This window comes from Desmodus rotundus, chromosome 5 (assembly GCF_022682495.2).
Source record: "Desmodus rotundus isolate HL8 chromosome 5, HLdesRot8A.1, whole genome shotgun sequence".
In the NCBI taxonomy this organism is placed as follows: domain Eukaryota; kingdom Metazoa; phylum Chordata; class Mammalia; order Chiroptera; family Phyllostomidae; genus Desmodus; species Desmodus rotundus.
Window position 1 is genome coordinate 117,618,612 of NC_071391.1, and position 19,002 is coordinate 117,637,613.

Here is a 19,002-nt window from a genome sequence, read left to right on the forward strand (position 1 = left end):
AAAAAAAGGTCCTGCTCAAAAACAAGATGACTTGGAAGATCTCGCAGAATTACTTATTTCACCATATCTGACTTCGGGAATTCCATATTTTGCAACAATCTTGGTGCCAAAACCTCAGTACCAAAGAACTGGGCTGCCTTCTGAAAGGAATTCTTGGGTTCTTTTTGGGCCTCTGTGTTAGCTTACATAAAAGCAGGTTGAAGAATGACTTGGTCTCCTTCCAGGTAAGCTGACATGCTAACTTAAGCCCTATAGGTCTCAATACCCCAATATAGGGAAAGACAAACTCAAGGGAAAATAGGTAAGAAAGAAGAGGAAAAGATCTTTGTCTCTAAATCAAAACTATCTGCTCATGATGTGACCTGGCAGCCAAGGAGTGCATTGGAAAGCACATGTGTGAACAATGACGACTTCCCTGCACTAGTCAGTGGGAGCAGTAGATGCCATTGAGTGAGCCTGTGTACTGTGTGGCCATCGTATTCAAAATAACTGAGTAGAGCAAGGAATCTGCGTCAAACTTTGAGTTAAGCTTGAACATTCCTCCATGGGAACTGTTTGGATGATTCCGAAAATGGCAGTCATGGGCAACTGGTGATGGGCAGCTTCATCGTGACAATGTGCCCACTCATGCATCACATCTCATGCAGGTTTTTTGGCAAAGCATCCAATCACTCAGGTAACTCAGCCCTGCTACCGCCCAGATTTGGCACCCTGCGACTTCTGGCTTTTCCTGAAACTAAAATCATCTTTGAAAGGGAAGAGATTTCAGACCATCCATGAGATTTGGGAAAATATGACGGGGCAGAACTGTGAGAGGTCCCAAGGTGCCTACTTTGAAGGGGACTGAGGTGTCATTGTCCTATGTATAATTTCTTGTATCTTCTTCAATAAAAGTCTCTATTTTTCATATTACATGGTTGGATACCTTCTGGACAGACTATGTGCATAAATACATATGTTTCTCACTTGAGGATATGTTTACTGATTTTAGAGAGAGGAAGGGAGAGAATACCCATGTGAGAAAGAAACATTGATCGATCAGTTGCCTTCCATATGTGCCCCAGCCAGGGATCAAACCTGCAACCTAGGTAAATGCCCTGACTGGGAATTGAACTTAAAACCTTTTTGTGTACGGATGATGCTCCAATCAACCGAGCCACCTGGCCAGGGCTGTAGAACTACAGTTAAAGATAGATGAATCAAATCTTAAGTAAATCTTCAGAAAAAGTAGGAAACTTTGGTTTCACTCCAGCATATTATGTCAGGACTTTTTGGATCCCTGATCTTCTTTGAACATTGTCTCTTTGAACCCAGCCCAACACCAATTCTCCCTGAACCATGGATGTCAAGCTCATTAAAATTCAAATATTACGGTTATTTTCTTAAATTTGGAGGAAATAGCCAGGTAGGTTCTTTCCCACAGTGGGGATTTTTAAAATTCTTAGGTATAATGCATTTCCCCCAAGACTTCTGTCTTTAGTTTCTTATGTTAATCTCTCTCTTCAAATTAATGCAGCTCACATTCAGGTAACAGACATATTTGAAGCTCACAGGGAAGTTTACATAGTAGGGAGCTCTGTGGTTTTCCCAGCTCAGTCTTTATGGCTCAGTTATCTTGCATTATTTCATTTATGTCTCCACATAACATTTGAAATAGGAAGTAGGTTGCAGGAAGTAACAATGACAGCACTGGAAAGCAAGCAAGCAAGCAACCAACCAAAAGTTGTTCTTTGAAACTTAAAAATGTAAAACTAGGCTTGGTTCTAAGGTGAAAGGTGCTTATGGAGCTCTTCAATCCTAGGAAGATGACATAAGAAATAACACAAAATGTAAATCATTTATTTTAATTATGTCCATTTTAATAAAGTATATAGGAGTTTACAACTCAAATAATTATTCATAAAACTATCAGATACATAAGATAGATCACGCAGAGTGCAATAACATAAATGCAAATAGTCTGCAATTAAGAGGTATTGCAAAAACTGTTAAGATTGACTTTATAATGGTCTTTTCCCCTCCCTCCCCCATGTTCCCAGCCATTGAGATTGCAGGTACGTATTGTTTTCTGAGGACTGATGGCCTCAATGTTCTTTACAGTTAAGCCGACTTCCTCATTCAGTCAACTCAAAATGCAGTCAGCTAAGGGACTTCACCTTTTCTGCGTGGAATAAGCATGGTCCTTGGCCTGTATTTGGTTTCTAGCCCCTAAAGACTGAAAGAGGGGCTGTTTCAAAGTAACATCTTGCGGGCCTTGTGGTGTTGTGGTCACTGTGTCCCTTCCAACACTACACATGAGCCAAGAGTTCAGGACAAACCCTACCGAGTTTCATTCTTGTGGATGGGAAGAGCATGTTTACTGTGGAAATGAGGCTCAGGCAATGGCTGATTTTTCTCACCTTTATCTAGAAGAACTTTAGTTCTTACTCAGAGAGCTGTTGGCAAAGGGAACCAAATTTACTTATGCCAAATACAGACTGTCATCTCTTGGTATTCTTTGGATGCCTTTATTAGGAGGTCTTAACACCATGGCAGAAAGCATGGGATACACACATGCACGCACACGCACACGCACACTCCATTCACACTCCCCAAACAGGAGTCTTTGGTAGACTCAAGAGAATACAACTGATTTGCCATTTCTAAGTGAAAAGCTACATCACCTTTCACTCTCAAAGTCTCACTTCAGCTGATACTGGTAAATACCATTTCCACAATTCCTTGCCCACAGGAATCAAACAGATCCCTTTAACGTGCATATATGGTTCTATTGCAATGCAAATAACATTGATTTGATTTCAAGAACAAAACATTGTTACTATAAACTCAACAGTGCCACACATATTGAGATTGCTGGGAACTAGCTCAAGATTAAATCTCTCATGTAATTACAAGTTATGGGAATAGCGGGCTGAGCCACCAGTGTTGGTTAACATTTAGCTATTTTATAAGCTCTTCTGGAGTCCCTTCACACATAAATGCCCCTGCATTCTAGGGCACTCTGGGCTGTGTTTCCACAGAGTAAGGATGGGATTCTTCATCCTTTCTTCTAGTCCGTACGAAATGGGGAAGGTGAGCCATTTCATTCTTACTCTGAGTTATTCCAGTGTGGTGAGGCTAAGCTGAAATTTAAGAAGAAACTGTTTACAGTAAAAAGGGAGGCAAATAAAAATTAACATGATCAATCATACCTCTTATCTACTTATTGGTATGGCTATAATAGGGGAATGTCATGTGAGGAAATGAAGTGGGAACAGAAATAAGGAAGATGAGCCAAGAAGACTTGCAGAGGTAAAGAAAGAGCAGGGAAGAGCTGTCTGGCAGCGTTTTAATGGTGGGATCTTGGGCATTGCATGTGGGAGGCCCATAGGACCAGGAAGTCAGAGAGCAAGGCGGCAATCTGGGAATCAAGACACTGCCAGTGTAAACTCCCACATCTAAGCTGAGCTGGCTTGTTGTTCTCAGCAACCTAGCAAACTTATTTTGTAGCAAAAACACAAAAACAATTCCCAACCAGACACTACTTTTTATTTTCAAGCATTTTGAAATTCCTCAAGTGAACTTCGTAAGTCACAAGTTTGCAAGTGTCCTGGTGGTTACACACAAAAAGGAACAAAAACAAACAAACAAAAAACCCCAACAAACTACAAGTAGCAGTTGACAAAGGCGTTGAGAAAACTAAGATTTTATATTACATGATTTCATTTAAAATCTTCACGTTTGCTCCATCAGGCAGGACTGGAGGATCAGAACTCGGCACGTGGCTGTGGCGTTTACAAGGTGCTCCCGACTCCTGAGAAGCCGTGGACCTTCAGTGGCTCTCCTATGGCCCTTAAATCAAAGTAATCTGGATTCCATATTTTTCAGAACATTTTGCAGTTTTTTTCCCCAAAACTGCATCTGTGTAGACAGCAGCCATTCCTGTTGACTGGCATGTGTTCTCCAATTCAAATCCAAAGACACAGAATAAGATTTATTAAAGGGACCTAACTGACTCCATTTTACTTTTAAATTGTATCCTTCCTGTTAGAGAGTTTGATCTCACCTTTCTCTAGTTTCCTATATAATAAAGTTTCCTGTTTGATATAATTCATACATATTATAGAATCTAGGTTTTGATGACTTTTCTTTATGGAATCAAATACAGCATGATTGAATTTCTATTGTCAGATCACTCTGGTAATTACACTTGTTTTAAATAAACTGAAATCAGTGAAATGTCTGTTGAACATCATATATACATGCTGAAAACACTCATATACATGTATTCTAAAACTTAAATTATATTATAAGATACTGGTATTTTTCCTTGAAGTTTAGAAACAAGTATCTGGTTGCCAAATTAAACTCAGAATGTGGGCATATAAAAACATACTCACTAGCCTATACATGTGAAAATTTAAACTCAATGAGTGGGCCCCAAATGAAAGAGTTTATGACCTAGATTCCCTTAGGTCCTGCCAAGCATCTGCTTTAGCAATGAATTTTGTTCATTCCATTTCCCAGTCTAACAAGGATTTGGAGCTCAGGGCTGTGTGTGAGCCCAAGGAACAGATATGCTAAATATTTTTCACCACACGTAAGAAAATTCAGTATTTCAATAGTGCCTGTTAGTCAATTCATGTGAATTATTTAAGAACTCATCAGTGCATGTGGTGATTCAATGCTTTATTCTAAATATGTTCTGGCTCACTGCACTTCACTGAAATGGACGGTAACACGCGCTTGCATTGCCCATCAGATGTGCACAGCACGTAACACAAGAAACAAATCAAAACAAGAAGTGCAGTATTTTGTTGACTATATATTTTCTTTTTCTTTTTAATGTTAACCTATTGCAGTGTAGTTGTTGGAAAGGTGCATTTACTACTAATTCAATTCAAAGCTCCCTGAGCACTCCTGATTCCCTTAAAAATAAGTTTTCCAGACTTCCAGATTCAGGCTGGCCTCCGGCAAGAACATTTTCTTTCAATGATGCATTTACCCTATATGACCCAAAGATCATTGCTGAATTCACTAGTTATTAGCTAATAATTGATGTCCTCCCACAGTCAAAACATTTTCATGTATCACTAAGAATACAACAGTAATTTGTGTTTACATTTCCTAACCAAAGAAGGTTTGTAGAGTCTCCAACCATCATAGGTCTCCAGGAGAATAAAAACATGTTACAAGTCCATGCTTGACAAATGATTCAACTACATAACAAAAGTCACCACCATTTTATTGATTTTATCTTTGAGAACTAAAACGGCTGCTTGATTAGGAGGATGTGATCAAATAACCAAAGGAAAAACATTCTGCAGGGCCATTATACAGGTAATCCTGAATACCTGGAAGAGTGAATTAGGACCTTCTTTTTAAGAGTTTCTGACTTGGGGTGAAAACTCTCCTGAGTATTTCTATCCTCTTGGCTCCTGCCTTTGGAGCTTTAGTTGATAATGTCAAAGGGAAGGGTTCAAGGTGCAAAATTCCACATGCATTAGCTAAAACTATTCACTTGAAAGATAATTTTGCACCCACTATTACATGGAAAAGTCAGAGATGATCATTGGGAGAAAGAAACCTCTTAGAATTAACAGTTAGCATCTAACAGAGTGAAAGACATTTGTTTCTGGCACAAAGAAACCTCAGTTGGAAAACCATTGCTGGAAGCCCTGAATCAGTGCCAATTATTTATCTTTTAACCTGGACATTTGAAATAGGTGGAGACAAACATAGGGAAAGTCTTAAAAAGCAGCTGTTTACAGTTTAATGCCAGGACCCATGAACTTTAAATTTAAGACTATCACACCTCATCAACTGCAATAGAATTTGACCTTCAGGCTTGATTCTTGGCCGAATTTCCAGGAATTCTTAAATCATTAATCTTGTTTGGTAAGCAACTCCCTCAATTTCTCCAGCTAATGGGAAAAAACTCCCTGACATTTACTATAAGTCACAGAAGCGTTCACACTGAAACATGGTGTAGCAACTCTTCCCATCAAGTTGAATTTCTTCAGCAGAAGTTTTCCCATTGAGACATAAATTTCATTTTAAGGCACTAATAATAAAGGGTAGGAAAACAGCTAGGAATGAGTCAGACCTTTCCAAAAGAGAAGACATTTCAAAAACACAAGTCAGTCAGCTATCTGGCTCACTTCAACATCTAAAGAGGAGGGAGAATAAAGGTTTTCCTGGCTAACAGATGCAGCTCTTTTCCATTCTCCCATACAAACTTATTTACAGTCTCAGATTTATATTTCCTCAGCAGGTGGTAGAGGAAGATGGCAAGGCTTTGGAACAAACAGATAAGCAAATCTAGTTTGTAGCCTCCTCTCATCATTAATTAATTCCGTAAGGACAACATGGAGTGCTCAGGCCCAGGTTTTTAAGTACTTTTAAAAATTACTAAGACCATATACTGAGTGCTTGAAACTGTAACAAGGTGCTCTTTTATATTTTCTGCGGGGGAAATGTAGACAAATAATTAATTTCTCATCATCAGGTAAATGGAATTTGTTCATCACAAAGAGAAAACTGGGGAGGAAAAGAACTCTACTCTGAAACCTGCCTCAGCAGGATTTTCCTACACCTGCCAATGAAATCAATTTTGCGTGAGAAAAGAACTAAATAACAAAAGGGCTCAAGTAAATTAGTGCAGGAGACAAATGCCAGCAAATGAGTGATTGTGGAGGTAGGCCTGGTGGGACAGGATTATCCTAAAGAAAGAAATGCTTCCTGTGAATGCCTGACCCGTGCACTCAGGAACTTGCAAAGCGGCGTGGATGTGGGGGAGGCTCCCCACTGTGAGATGCGAGCACAGGCATCTCCTCTGTTTGTGTTTAGAGACAGGAAAAGATCTGGCACACACTGAACTCCACAGGCACCCGTGCTTGAGGGCCGGCCTGGCTAGCGCAGGCTCAGAAACAGATGCAGAGAATCCCAGAGCTGCTGGTTTCACAGGAATGACTGTATCTGTAGGATCACACTTCCTCTCGAAATGCAGGATTTTCATCTTGCATCTCTTTCCAGAAATAGCCCCTTTTCAAGAGTATTAAATCAAGTCCTGGCAGGACTGATCTTGATTCCTCAATGGACACGACTCACAACAAGACTGCAGGAATTAAAACTAGCAGTAACATGGCCCCTTTGGGGTTGGGTTTGTGAAGTGTTTCTGGATTTAAATAGTTTCTGGGGGCGGGGAAAAAGCCACGTTCTGGGTAGAGGTGAAGATAGAAATGCCTGAAAGTCCAGAAATCAATATAAACAAAAGAAATGAGCACACTCAAAGGGGTTTTGCACTTGAGTCTGTTGACTGACATTCTGCTCTGACCCAGGGAACTAAAAGATGATAACTTGATATATTTCTTGTTAGGAAGGCTCAGCTGGGAGCGGTGTGGTGGGTTATTCAGGGTGGGGTACAGAGAGAGGCCTAAGGCTCAGGTATTGCTCTTAAGGTTTCTGCTTGCCTGATTTAGAAGGAAATGGTGCTAAAGCAAAAGGATCAGCAGCTGGCAGCTCTGTAGTCCTGGAGGAAAGGGATGTGATGGAAACAGAGCCGGCTATAGACTGCTTGTTGGTTTGCGAAACAATTTTGTAGGCAGCAATGGGCTGGGCTTCAGGACTTGGCTCACCTTCTGGGCTATAGTGACGGGAGTATTTGGATAAAGACTGGGGGCGGAATGGTTTGCCAGCCATGAGGCCCGAGATAGCTTCTTGCTGGGGCTGAAGTCCTTTGTTTCTGTCATTAGGATGGCCCCCAGATTCCAGGGAGGATCTCCTGGCTGAGATGCTGTCGAGATGGTCTGCTGCTTGTATAGAATGGGAGGGGAGATTGGATTGTTGGACAAAACCAGCCATGGAATACTGAGATCGGGCAGAGGCATACACTGGTCTGTCAAGGCCCGAGAGCAGAGTGACATCGTCTGTCTGACTGAGAAGACCGGCCTGCACAGGCAACTCCTGGGAGGTGCTCTGGGCAACTGTTAACTCCTCCATACTTTTCTTTTTGGTAAAAGGAGCTCTCAAGAACACGTCTGCCTCCTCTGGCTGGGAAGGAGCCACACTGCCCTTGGAGACAAATGGGGCTTTGGAGAAAATGTCCATTTCGTCAGCTGAAACCCTTGAGCTCCTGAAGGGGGCCGTGGCAAAAACATCTGGCTCACTGACACCATCAGCAGTTGGTTGTATGAGGGCTTGAAACTGGTTCTTTCTTCCACCTTGCACTTCCTTTGCTTGCTCGGAAGAGGCTTCTGGCTGAGCGAATGGAACAGCTGCTCCCAGCTTCCCCTGCAGAGGCTTGCAGCTCTCGTCCTCGTCTTCAGATTCCATGAGGAGAGGTCGAGACCCACTGCAGTCTAGCATGTCCCCCTCGAGGTCAGTCCCTTCTTCTTCACTGCTGTGGAACGAGCTGTTGCTTGAAGGGCCATCTCTGGCCAAGTAGTCAGATTCTAAATTGTTCTGAGTTTTCGTGTCGGGTACTCTGGAGGGGTCTGGATACAGGGGAAGGCCTTTAACACCGGTTGATTCTTTAAAGTGCTCTACAGTTATTACAGGACAGGGATTGGGCTCTCTCTGGAGACCTAGAAAAGCACAAAATGCAGAATTAATGCGTAGGTCAGTTCAATGCTCCTTGGAACATTTAATGGCCAACCCGCAGTGGTAACATTGTGGGACCAAATAATAGATGTTGAAAATGGAAAAGGAAAAACAGAAAAATAAAATTCAGGCAAGGAAACTGCACACAGACTGGAACACAACCAATCACTGTCTCACATTTTGGAACATGATAAGCACAATGTACAGGAAAGGAAATGAAGATGTTAGGCACACAGACATTCAGCGTAACTACCAATGCTCCTACTCGCGGGGCTAGGCACCGGCACCTGCTCTACCTGGCGCTGGCTCAGGATGGAATGAAAACAAACCCAGTCACGCGTCTCCACATGTACCATGACGGTTCCAGAGTATGCAGAAATATTGTCTGGGACGAATTCAATTCAGTATCTGACATGTGGCCAGACTCTGAGGACACACCCCTCTTTTGTCCCCGAAAAGCGGTAAAACATGGCTGCTTGATGAATGCAAGTTTACTTGAGGATTGCATCATAAGCACTGCTCGAAGAGCACAGAAGTGCCTCACACAGGAGTACTGAAGGCACTTCATCAGGGGAGGAAACGTAAGCGAGGTCATATTACATTCCAACTTCAGCTGGAGTTGCTCTGGAATTTTGTTTTCAGTCTTCTAAGTTACCAAAGGTTTCCTCTGCTTAAATGAATCCATCATAATGTCCTTTAAGCAGGCAGAGTGTAATGCATGGGAAATTACAGAAGTATTTGCAAATTCTAAAATACTAGTCTATTTCTATCTAGGTAGAAGTGCCTCAGGGTGCTCTGGCTTTTAAAATCAAATAGACAATTATCAGAATGCAAGAGAGCTTACCTTCCAAGAAATATTAGCAGGTTAGAAGTATGTCATTGGGCACATGTTAGCAAAAGGGCAGGAAAAAGGCATATGTAACTAAGCAAGAAGAATCCAGAGAAAGGGTGGTTGGGGGTAAAGGTATCATTTCATCATGGGTTTCCCAACCCACCAGGATAAGAACATTTGGTACAATGATTTGGGTTCTACAGGTGACCTGGAACCTCTGCTAAGAGGTGATTCAATCAGCCCCTCCCCACATAACCCTCTTCTCTTCTGTGCAAACCATTAACTCACAGAAACTCTGGTTAAAATTTCTGCTTAAATTAAGCACACAGAACACAGCAGAAGCAGCATCAAAATCAGTTTATTGGGAAACCAGTCACTTAGAGACAACACACTGTAAAGAGAGGTGTAGAGAGGGTCCTGAACACTTTAGGGACCGTACCAAAATACTGTGCTTTTCTGAATCCTATAACTTTTTTGCCATGCTTCTTTTTAAATAGCTCTGACCTTAAACATTGTTTCCAGAAACAAAAAGGTGGTTTTCCCCCATTTCCATTTCCCTTTCTAACAGTTTAAATGCATTTGATGAATTCCAAATGAGAGCCTTTAGGTGAAATACTATGCTGGTGCCAAATGGCTTTCTGAATAGTATTTGACGAGTATGTTGATTCTGAAGAGGATAAATTTCTCCTTGCGTTACAGCTTTAGTATGTGCACTTGCATGATACAATAGCATTGGTCAAGGGACAGGAAATAAATGAAACACCTTCTCACCTTCTCCCTTGCAATGTATGTGAAAAGCCATAATCCTAACCTCTCAGGATAGTATACTGATATTAGATCTGTCACAGTGATTCCCAGAGGATGATTTCTGGGAGCAAATTCAAATGACAGGGGGAAGAGAAGTTTTCCAAGGTAAGATTTGCCAAGCAAAGTGGAATGAGAGGACCCCCAAATTCCTTGAGCTATTTTCTAACAGGCATCAGATGGAGGAAGTTTTCAGTTGCCGAAACTAAGGCACGATTTCTTAACTTCTAAAACTACCCTGAAAGTTGAGGCTATTAAGCTGTTTCTGTAGGAGAACAAAATATCTCTTAGGAAAAAAAATGGAGAATTTAGTCAAGCCAATGACCGACTCTGACATCATATAGACCAATAATGAGAATGAACACTAGTTTGACTGGACTTAGTGGTTTTGGAAAATTTAAATTAAATTTGGTGAAATTAATGTGTGTGCAGAGATTACCCAAAAGCAGCTACCTACAGAACCTGGGCACTTTGGATGCCTGCAGTGTTAGACTGTATTTCCAGAACTCTGAGTACCAAGCAAGGTGCCCATACCCAGAGCTGGACAGGATGGGAAAACATGCCCAACTCACCAGAATACCTCTGTGAAAAAGTGGGTTCTTCGTCAAGTCAACTGGAAGCCTGCCAACTCGGAGCCTGTTCTATGACCTTCATGGTGAGTAATGGGAAAGTCATACTTAAAGTTCCAGCAACTTTTAAAATCATGCACATACAAAAATACTGTAAGACTGGGCTTGAAGGGAAAACCTAACCTTCAAAACAAGGCCAGACCTACTTCATGTCTTTGTTAGTATGACTCTGCATCTAGAACTGGAAAAATACATATAAAGGTTTCTCCCGAGAAGGCCAAGTCTCTTGGCCTGTTCGTTCTTTTAGAAGAGGCGCAGTGTGACCAAGGCAGAGGGCAAACACCCGCTGTGAGGCTCAGCGCCTGGCACTCTGGGGACCAAAAAGTTGCTGGTGGTCTTGGAAAAGCGCAGACAACCATACTCCCTCAAGGAATTTTAGTGGTGGCAGCACAAGAAACAAGGTAGTTAAGAGAAGGAGAGATTCTAAGGAACTGTAACCAGAGGAAAGACACTAAGTCTGGCTGGGAGTTAGAGGTCTTTTTTGGAACATGAGTGTGTTCTTGTAGGGAAAGCACAGGGTTTCAGGGTGAACGGTCCTTGTACATGAAGATAGCCTTACACTATCAGGAAACATGTTGGAAGTAGTCTGCCTACTAGCAATGAAGGGTTTATACTAATTTGACCTCACGCTTTGGTCCAGGTCCTTTGGTAACCAATGGCATGCATGGCAGATACCCTATGACCACAAAGCTCAATAGAGATTGACAGTTGTTCCTGGGAGGAGGGGCTTAAGCCCAGGACTGGCCTCGCAGTCTGCACAAGGGTCTTCTGTGCCATGAAGCCTCAGATAGGGCATTTTGTTCTAATTTCCCCTAACTGGGTCATGTGGCTTTTTATTTTGATTTATCGCATCAAATTAAACAACAAGTGAAAACGTTTCTTTTTCTTGCTTTCCTGTAGGATTGTGTGCCAAGTTAAGGTTAAGCACACGTTTTGAAACTCTATTTTAGTCTATTTTGAGGCTCCAAGTTATATAGATTTCAGTAAGAGCTCACATGCTTCAGAAAGCAGGGAAAAGATTTCTAAAAAGTAGTTGATAACTTGGCAACCATCCTTACTAACTCCCTATTAACTTCCAAAGCAGTGAGTAGTGTTGAATGATTTTGGAAAGGTTTATTCTGAAAATTTTATCAGACAGACATAATGACGGTCATCAACGTACTTTCTAAAAAAATTAAAATCTAAATCTGAAGACTTAAGTTTCTGGCTGGATGTTTGTTAGTACAATATATCATGCACAACCAGAATTTTATTTTTCCCTATACTATAAAACTACATAATACTTATAGGGAGTATCAAAGACACAATTCTTGCCAAAAACTGAAAATGAAGACTTGGGAGTATTGAGAAACCTACTCATATATGTAGTTAGCAAGTAAAAAGCAAATATCCCTTGACAAGAACTTTAGTAATGTAGCACCAATTGCAATTCACGCTCTGGAGCCAAATCAGGGAGTCAAGAGATATACATCAAACTAATACTTTCCATGACCTTTTGGCTTAGATGATGAAATGGAGCATTTGGTCCTACCATACGCTGTGTAGTTGCATTAAAACCCATGACTGGGGGAACAAGGGATTTGATGGGAGCCAACCCTGGCTTGTGATGCTGTGCATCTCAAGCCAAAGGAGCAATTAAATGAGAGAGATTCCTCCCTGGGCATAAAACTGCTGTTGCCAACATAAAATGTTTTATTAAACTGGCCTGGGTATATTAAAGATTAAATCAGAGGAGAGCTGCAAACCTGTACTCTATTTTACAGCCCCGTGTCTGGTCATGTCAAATGCAGGCACACAGGGGTTTTACTCTCCCTGACCACAAGGAGAAGCCAGGGCAGCCGTGACTCAGTAAAATGTCCTCAGCATGTCTCTCACGAGTGTCCACACCCCCCTCGTGCACAGGCACTTACTGTCACTCAACACTGTGTTTAAATCCTTTTTGCAAAAGTGGGTTTTCAGCTCAGGAAAACAACAGCTATTTTAAGTTATTTACATCTCTGCACATCAATGCTCCCGTTTGAACAGATAAAAGTCTTTATTCCCTTGTATGTTTACATAAGAAATTTGTTTACAGACTTGTTTTTTATACAATACTTGTATAGCAATGTTCAAATTTCACATTTTTACTGCATAAGATAGCTTCATGTACCTCGGTTTGCTCTGTCTTCTTGGGGAGAGCAGGATAAAGACCTGTGGTAAATACACATCCACGTGACCAGGGGGTGGTGCAATAGGGCAGAGTGGAATACTGGCAGGAAAAGAGGACAGTCAGACACTACATCAAAGTGGGAACCAAGGAAGTGTCTCCATTCTAGCAACCACCGCCATTTGGTAACTCTGCATCACCCAAACACCTCCCTGACCCACCTCGGTTTAATGATACCAAGGAGAAACAAAACAGTATCTTGCGACAGATTACTTGAAATAGAGGCCATTGGGATTCATTCTGACTCAGGTAGCCCAAGCACATCCAGGAACATCACTAGCATGGACAAGGCAAAGGCTAACTCTGTGTTGGCAAATGTACAGTCTCTGAACAGGAATAAAAGATAGCTTTATAATATCTGGAGTGTTTCTACAAAGATTCCGTTTCAAATATCCATGTGAGTGTGTTTCTCTGTTCTGCTTGGCAGCTTCTAATTTGCTTAATTCAGTATTTGGGGCAATCCTGACTTTTTTTTTTAAATGAGGCTATCCTGTCATTTTTATCTCCAAACTCTCAAGTTAGTGGCTACAGGATCTGGCTAATGTTTACAAACCGAGAAGTTAAAGACTCATGGAGCTCACAGGCAAACTTCATCATGGAAACTTTACTTTGGCCCAAGGCACCTACAGTGGGCATTTGTTCGGCTGGACTCAGATCCCTCCACACTGCTGCGATGACGTCAACCCCAAAGGCCCCCTGCTGCCCACAGCCCTGCTGAAGGCAAACCCATTTCTGAGCTGGGGGAAGACTGGGCTGGTTTGAATCCAAATGGTCAATTCTCAGCCAGAACAGTGGGACAAAGTATTACAAACAAAATCATTTCATCTTGAGAAAAATAGGTTCTTCTTTGTTTGTTTGTTTGTTTGTTCCCCTATAATTATTAGCAATCCAAGTTCTATAATTCTATTTCAGGAAGAGCCAAGTCCATTACCAAATGACACTGAACAAGGTGACAACCTGTTTTGGAGGCATTTTAAAATATGTACCTTTCCATTTTCTAAGCCATACTAAAGAGGCAAAACCACAGATGTTCCCTTGTTCAGAATATCAAGGAAATTAAGAATGACCATTGTCACTTTCCATTATAAGATTCTCTTTGGGAATTTTCTGTGGATTACTCTCTTTACTATCTTCAACAGAAACTACTCCTCATCTCAGGCCGGTGATTTTGCTTTTGGAAACAGCGGTAGAGGAAAGTAGATCAAGAAAGACAATGTATTTTCACAGGCTGAAAGTGATACCAATTTAGACAAGAATACAGCTGATTTTCTTATACTTTATCACCTTCCTTGATGTTACTTCTAAGGAGAGCAGTTTCAAAACTAACTTAAATGATGGAGGCATCATTAGAATAAGTATTAGCTTCCCAAGTAAAACCAGGGGACAATACTCAATTAAATGTCAGCATTCTGATATGTCTGCTAAAGTAATCATTAATTATAATCATATTTATAAGTGACCACTTAAACCTTATCTCCTGTGAGGCCTATGTTTTTAAAAACACTGGGACTTGAATTTGGCAGTCTAGTAATTAGAATGCTCTAAAGGGGGAAAAAACCTAATTGTGATGTCTTCTGGTATAGTTACTATTCTTGCACAGTTAGAATAAGAGCAGATCAGAAACATATGCTTACATGACATGCATACACTTTGCTGTACATTTGAAACTAAAACAGAATAATACTGAATGCAAACTATAACTGAAAAATAAAAAATAAATTAGAAAATATGATCTCCAATTCAAAAAAGGAAACATGCTTACAGTATTTGTCCATTTTTATCTAGTATATCACTGATCACACATTTTTAAAAGTACTGAAATTTGACACTGTTTGTTGTACTTTGTGCGTGCAATATTTAAAAGAGGAACACCTATGTTCCTTTTTTGAAACAGAATTATAGAACTTGGATTGCTAATAATTATGGGGGAACAAACAAACAAACAAAAAAGAACCTATTTTTCTCAAGATGAAATGATTTTGTTTATAATACTTTTTTCCACTCTTTTGGCCAATAGTTGATCATTTTGACTCAAGACAACCCAAAAGTCTCTCATGTTTAGGCCTCTATTCAGATAACCATGAAAGAGCAACGCAGGTTAGTAAAAGCCCATTATAATTCTCTAAAATGTAAATGCTGCTATAGTAAGAACTACATTAGATAATCGGAGAACATCAGGAGATATAAATCCTTCATAGTCCTCCCAAAGCATAATCATATATACTTAGAACCCTAGAATTCTATAATCTTAGAGACCATCTAGTCCAAACCCATCATTGTGTGAATAAGAACAGTAGCTCTGGGAAGTGACGTGCCTGCTTGAGGTCACTCAGACAGTGACCAGCAAAGGTCAAGGCAAGATCTCAGGGGGTCTGTCCTGCACAGGCCTCTTCTTCACTACCCTGCCTCAGGTCCTACACCTGCAAAATGAAATGGGTGGACCAGAGAATGATCTCTAAGGTCCCTTTTATAGCCCAGTCCATAGTTCCATAGGTCTATTGATCACCAGCACACTACATTCATCTCAAATAAGTCCTTTTAGCTTAGGGATGATGCTATATATCAAAGGCTCCATTTCTCAGCTCACTTACTTTATTCCTTAACAGAAAAATAGTTATCCCCTTTGAGACCCTACTCCTAAAGCATTTAATGTCATTATCTCCCTCAGGCTTTCTCATCCCGTCTCTGGCTTCTAGTTTGTTCTTTTCATTAACAGCCTACATTAAATTTTATTGAGCCAGATCACTAGATAATACATCTCAATGCAATTAGGGTAATACATGAAAGGCACAACTTAGAGACACCTAATTTCTAAGCTGTACATTCCATGGTTTCAAGAAACTAGATATTTCATTATATTTCTAACACATATGTATGAAAAAAATCAAACTGGAAAACATAAGCATAAAACATTATTCTTATTTAAAAATAAACATTTCCTTCATTATTTATACATTCTTTCTATGTCCAGGAAAAAAGAATACAATTTTGATCTTCAATAATATTCCTGACCATAAAGGGGCAAACCAAGTTCCATTTTCACTGCTATTGAATCATGAAGAGCTCTTCAAAGATGTCGTTTTTAATCCTTAGCAGGAAGGATGTGCCTCCCTCAATTTTGAAAATGATCCATTATCCTCATAGAGGCCTTTACTAAGCTCATCTAGTTTCAGCCGGCATGGGAAGTATTTAAAATCAGAAGGAAGACTGAGAGATTCAAAATTCCCTCTGATGCCTTTCAAAGTTGCTCTCACGCCGCTGAGGTTAGAGCCTGACCTCCAAAGTGCAGTGCTTTGCACACTGGTGTTGCTCTTCAACTTTCTTTTTCCCCCTTAAAGTGCAAGTGTGAGGAAGAAGAAACAAAAGTACTAGATAGAGAAATAAACAAGTAGGCTTGGAATTTTATCTGTACAAATCTGACCAACTAAGAGTTTCCCTTCTCATCATGGAAAACGGCACTCGAGGAAGAAAACCACAGTGGGGTTCTCTGTGCCCACCTCTTTTCAAAGGGTGATGTCGGAAAACTGCTTTCCATGTGAGGAAAAAAGACCCTAAAATGAGTAAGGACATATACAGAGGGTGACCATGAGGCATGTTGTTATTATGTCAGCGCAGGGTCCTTTATTTATTTTATGAACAATATTCTAAGGTTAGTGGGGAACTAGGCTTTATTTTTCAGTCTAGGAAGCCAAGGAAAACCAACTGAACATATTTCATTGGCTGCATCCTTCAATTCAAACATCAGAGACAAAGAAAGGTAAGTACCCAGAATCAAACTGTGCCTAGCTTGTCAGCACACTTATTTCTTATTATCTGAAAATAAACAACATGCTTATTCTACAAAGACAGAGGACCTGCTGAAAGCTTAGAGCAACACACAAGTCTACTCAAAATGATTCCATATGTTACACTGTAGGATTGCCGCGTAAAGTTATACAAGGGAAAGAGATCAAAACCCTGTACAGACACCTGATATCGGACTTGAAACGCCAAGTGGAAACAGAACTATTCAGCATCTTCATTTATACACAATTTACAATATTTGATTCAAAATAAAAATCACAAGAAAAATACATCTGTTTCTGCTACAATTCCTTCCCCTCCCGTATTCAACCCCCCTCCCCAGTGAAAAGTCTTCTAATAAAAGGTATCATATTACCACCATTGTCTTGTTTTGGTCTAATTCTGAGATCCCAGCTTGGGATGGTTAACATGAGAAGGAATGGCAATACTTGGGGTTTATATAATGTACACATTTCATCCAAGGATCTCAAGTACTTGCAGTCACGTCTCCAGATCTGAGAAATCGCGGTTCAATGGAAGCCAGAATGCTGGACGAATGCTGGGCAGGCTGCATGGGGTGTAAAATCCCTTGGCTAGGTCTATGATCAAACAAGGTCACAGTTGGTTGGCTAGAGCTGGGCTCACTTTCTTTTTTCAAAGATATACCATCAGTCAGTCATTTTTACCCTTTCTCAAACCACACACCTGTCTCCAGGCTACTGCCTAGAGTTAAGACCGACTGAAGAAGCCACGTCTTCACAATAATGCAGCAGGATAAAAAAGCAAAAACAGAGAAACACATTCATCAGCATCTGGCAAAAGGAGACAGGGGTTGGGAGGATTGACTTGGGAGGCCATTCCTAGCAAGAATGAGGCAAAGGTGTCAATTCACTAGTTTCAGTTACAGTTAAGCTTTTGGTGGAGTGGATTCCAGCAGAGGTGAAGCTTATGGCATCTAGTGCTTGAGTTAAGATAACGCTATTGAAGAAGGGTAATGAGAAAACACAGCAAACGAACAGGGAGGAACTGGCCAAGGAATATCTGGAGGGCCAAAGTGATTTTCTTTCCTTATCATTTCTATAGGAGAAGGCAAGGGGCAGGAGATAAGGGCTACAGGGCTCCTTATTTGCAGATTTTTTAAAAAATCATTTTTCTTATAATTCCGTAATGAAAGTGTATATTACGGTATGAAGGTTACGGAACTGCGTCTGCTACTGGGTCACGGCTACAGGTCTATGAGCTGATCCACCAGCAGTAAAGACCTGGCTAGGTTGGGAAGGCTGGACTCAGAGCTCCCACTGCTGTTTCTAGAGTGCCCACCTGGAAGTGGAGAGATAGGAATTCAGTACAAAACACAGAGGGTTAAGGTTTAGATGTGCAGAGTAAGCAAAGGAGAAACAACCAAACCAAAACAAAACCTTAGAGAGGCAACAGTTTCCATCTGCAAACCCTTACATGTTGGTTTTTAAACACCAGTTAGGTTTCCACCACCTCCCACAAAAGGTTCAGGCACTGCGTACACGCCGTCCGATGGCAGGGTGCCTTTCAAATGAATGTATGCTTTGCCTGACAAGGGCTGGCTGTAGTAGCTTCTGGACAACATAGAGTCATCTCCTTGATAGAGTATTAAATCAGTATTTTTTGCTTTGGAGAGAAAAGTTTCCAAGACTACAGCAATAAACACAAGTTTTAAAAATATAGAGAGATGGTCCTTTGCAATTCAGTGTTTTGTGGCATGTTCAAATGATTTGAATCCATCAAAGAGGGAAAAGTATGCTCCACAAATGTCCAAAAGATGCAGATTATACCAAAGCACCATTGTTAATCTCTTTGTGAAGAGTATTTATTACAAATTGTTCTGATCGTGATTAAAAAAAAAAACAACTTCAGTGCATTTTTTGACATATGCCTTCAGGTTTAAAGATCACTTTGCTTTGGCTTGATACTTTGTAAAAACCAGCTTTTAGTCCAACATTAAACACTTTCCTTTTCTAAAAAAACCACCATGTCAGGCTTTAAGATAAACTCTATCAGTATCTCTCTCTCTATCTGTATATCTGTCTCTACTGATCCAGCCCACAACGATTGTCAGTACCCCCAATTTCCTTCATTAAATGTTGCTCCCCCCACCTTTAGATTAGGTACAGTAGTACCCTTTCGTAGAGAAC

The 19,002-nt window shown here is 40.7% G+C and overlaps 1 protein-coding gene across 17 annotated transcripts in view; it reads right to left on the reverse strand.

Annotated features, from left to right (window-relative positions):
• Window positions 1-1,837: 1,837 nt before the first annotated feature.
• Window positions 1,838-19,002, reverse strand: part of AAK1 (AP2 associated kinase 1) — a 168,640-nt gene continuing 151,475 nt past the window's right edge. For 12 of the 17 annotated variants that reach the window (XM_053925542.1, XM_053925546.1, XM_053925545.1 and 9 more), the window contains one exon: window positions 1,838-8,564. In XM_053925542.1, coding sequence (XP_053781517.1) covers window positions 7,435-8,564 — 1,130 coding nt within the window. In that variant the 3' untranslated portion in view covers window positions 1,838-7,434. Of the gene's footprint in view, window positions 8,565-9,424; window positions 18,155-19,002 lie in introns of all 17 variants that reach the window. The other 5 variants (XR_008426988.1, XR_008426986.1, XR_008426985.1 and 2 more) reach the window with 3 other exon arrangements.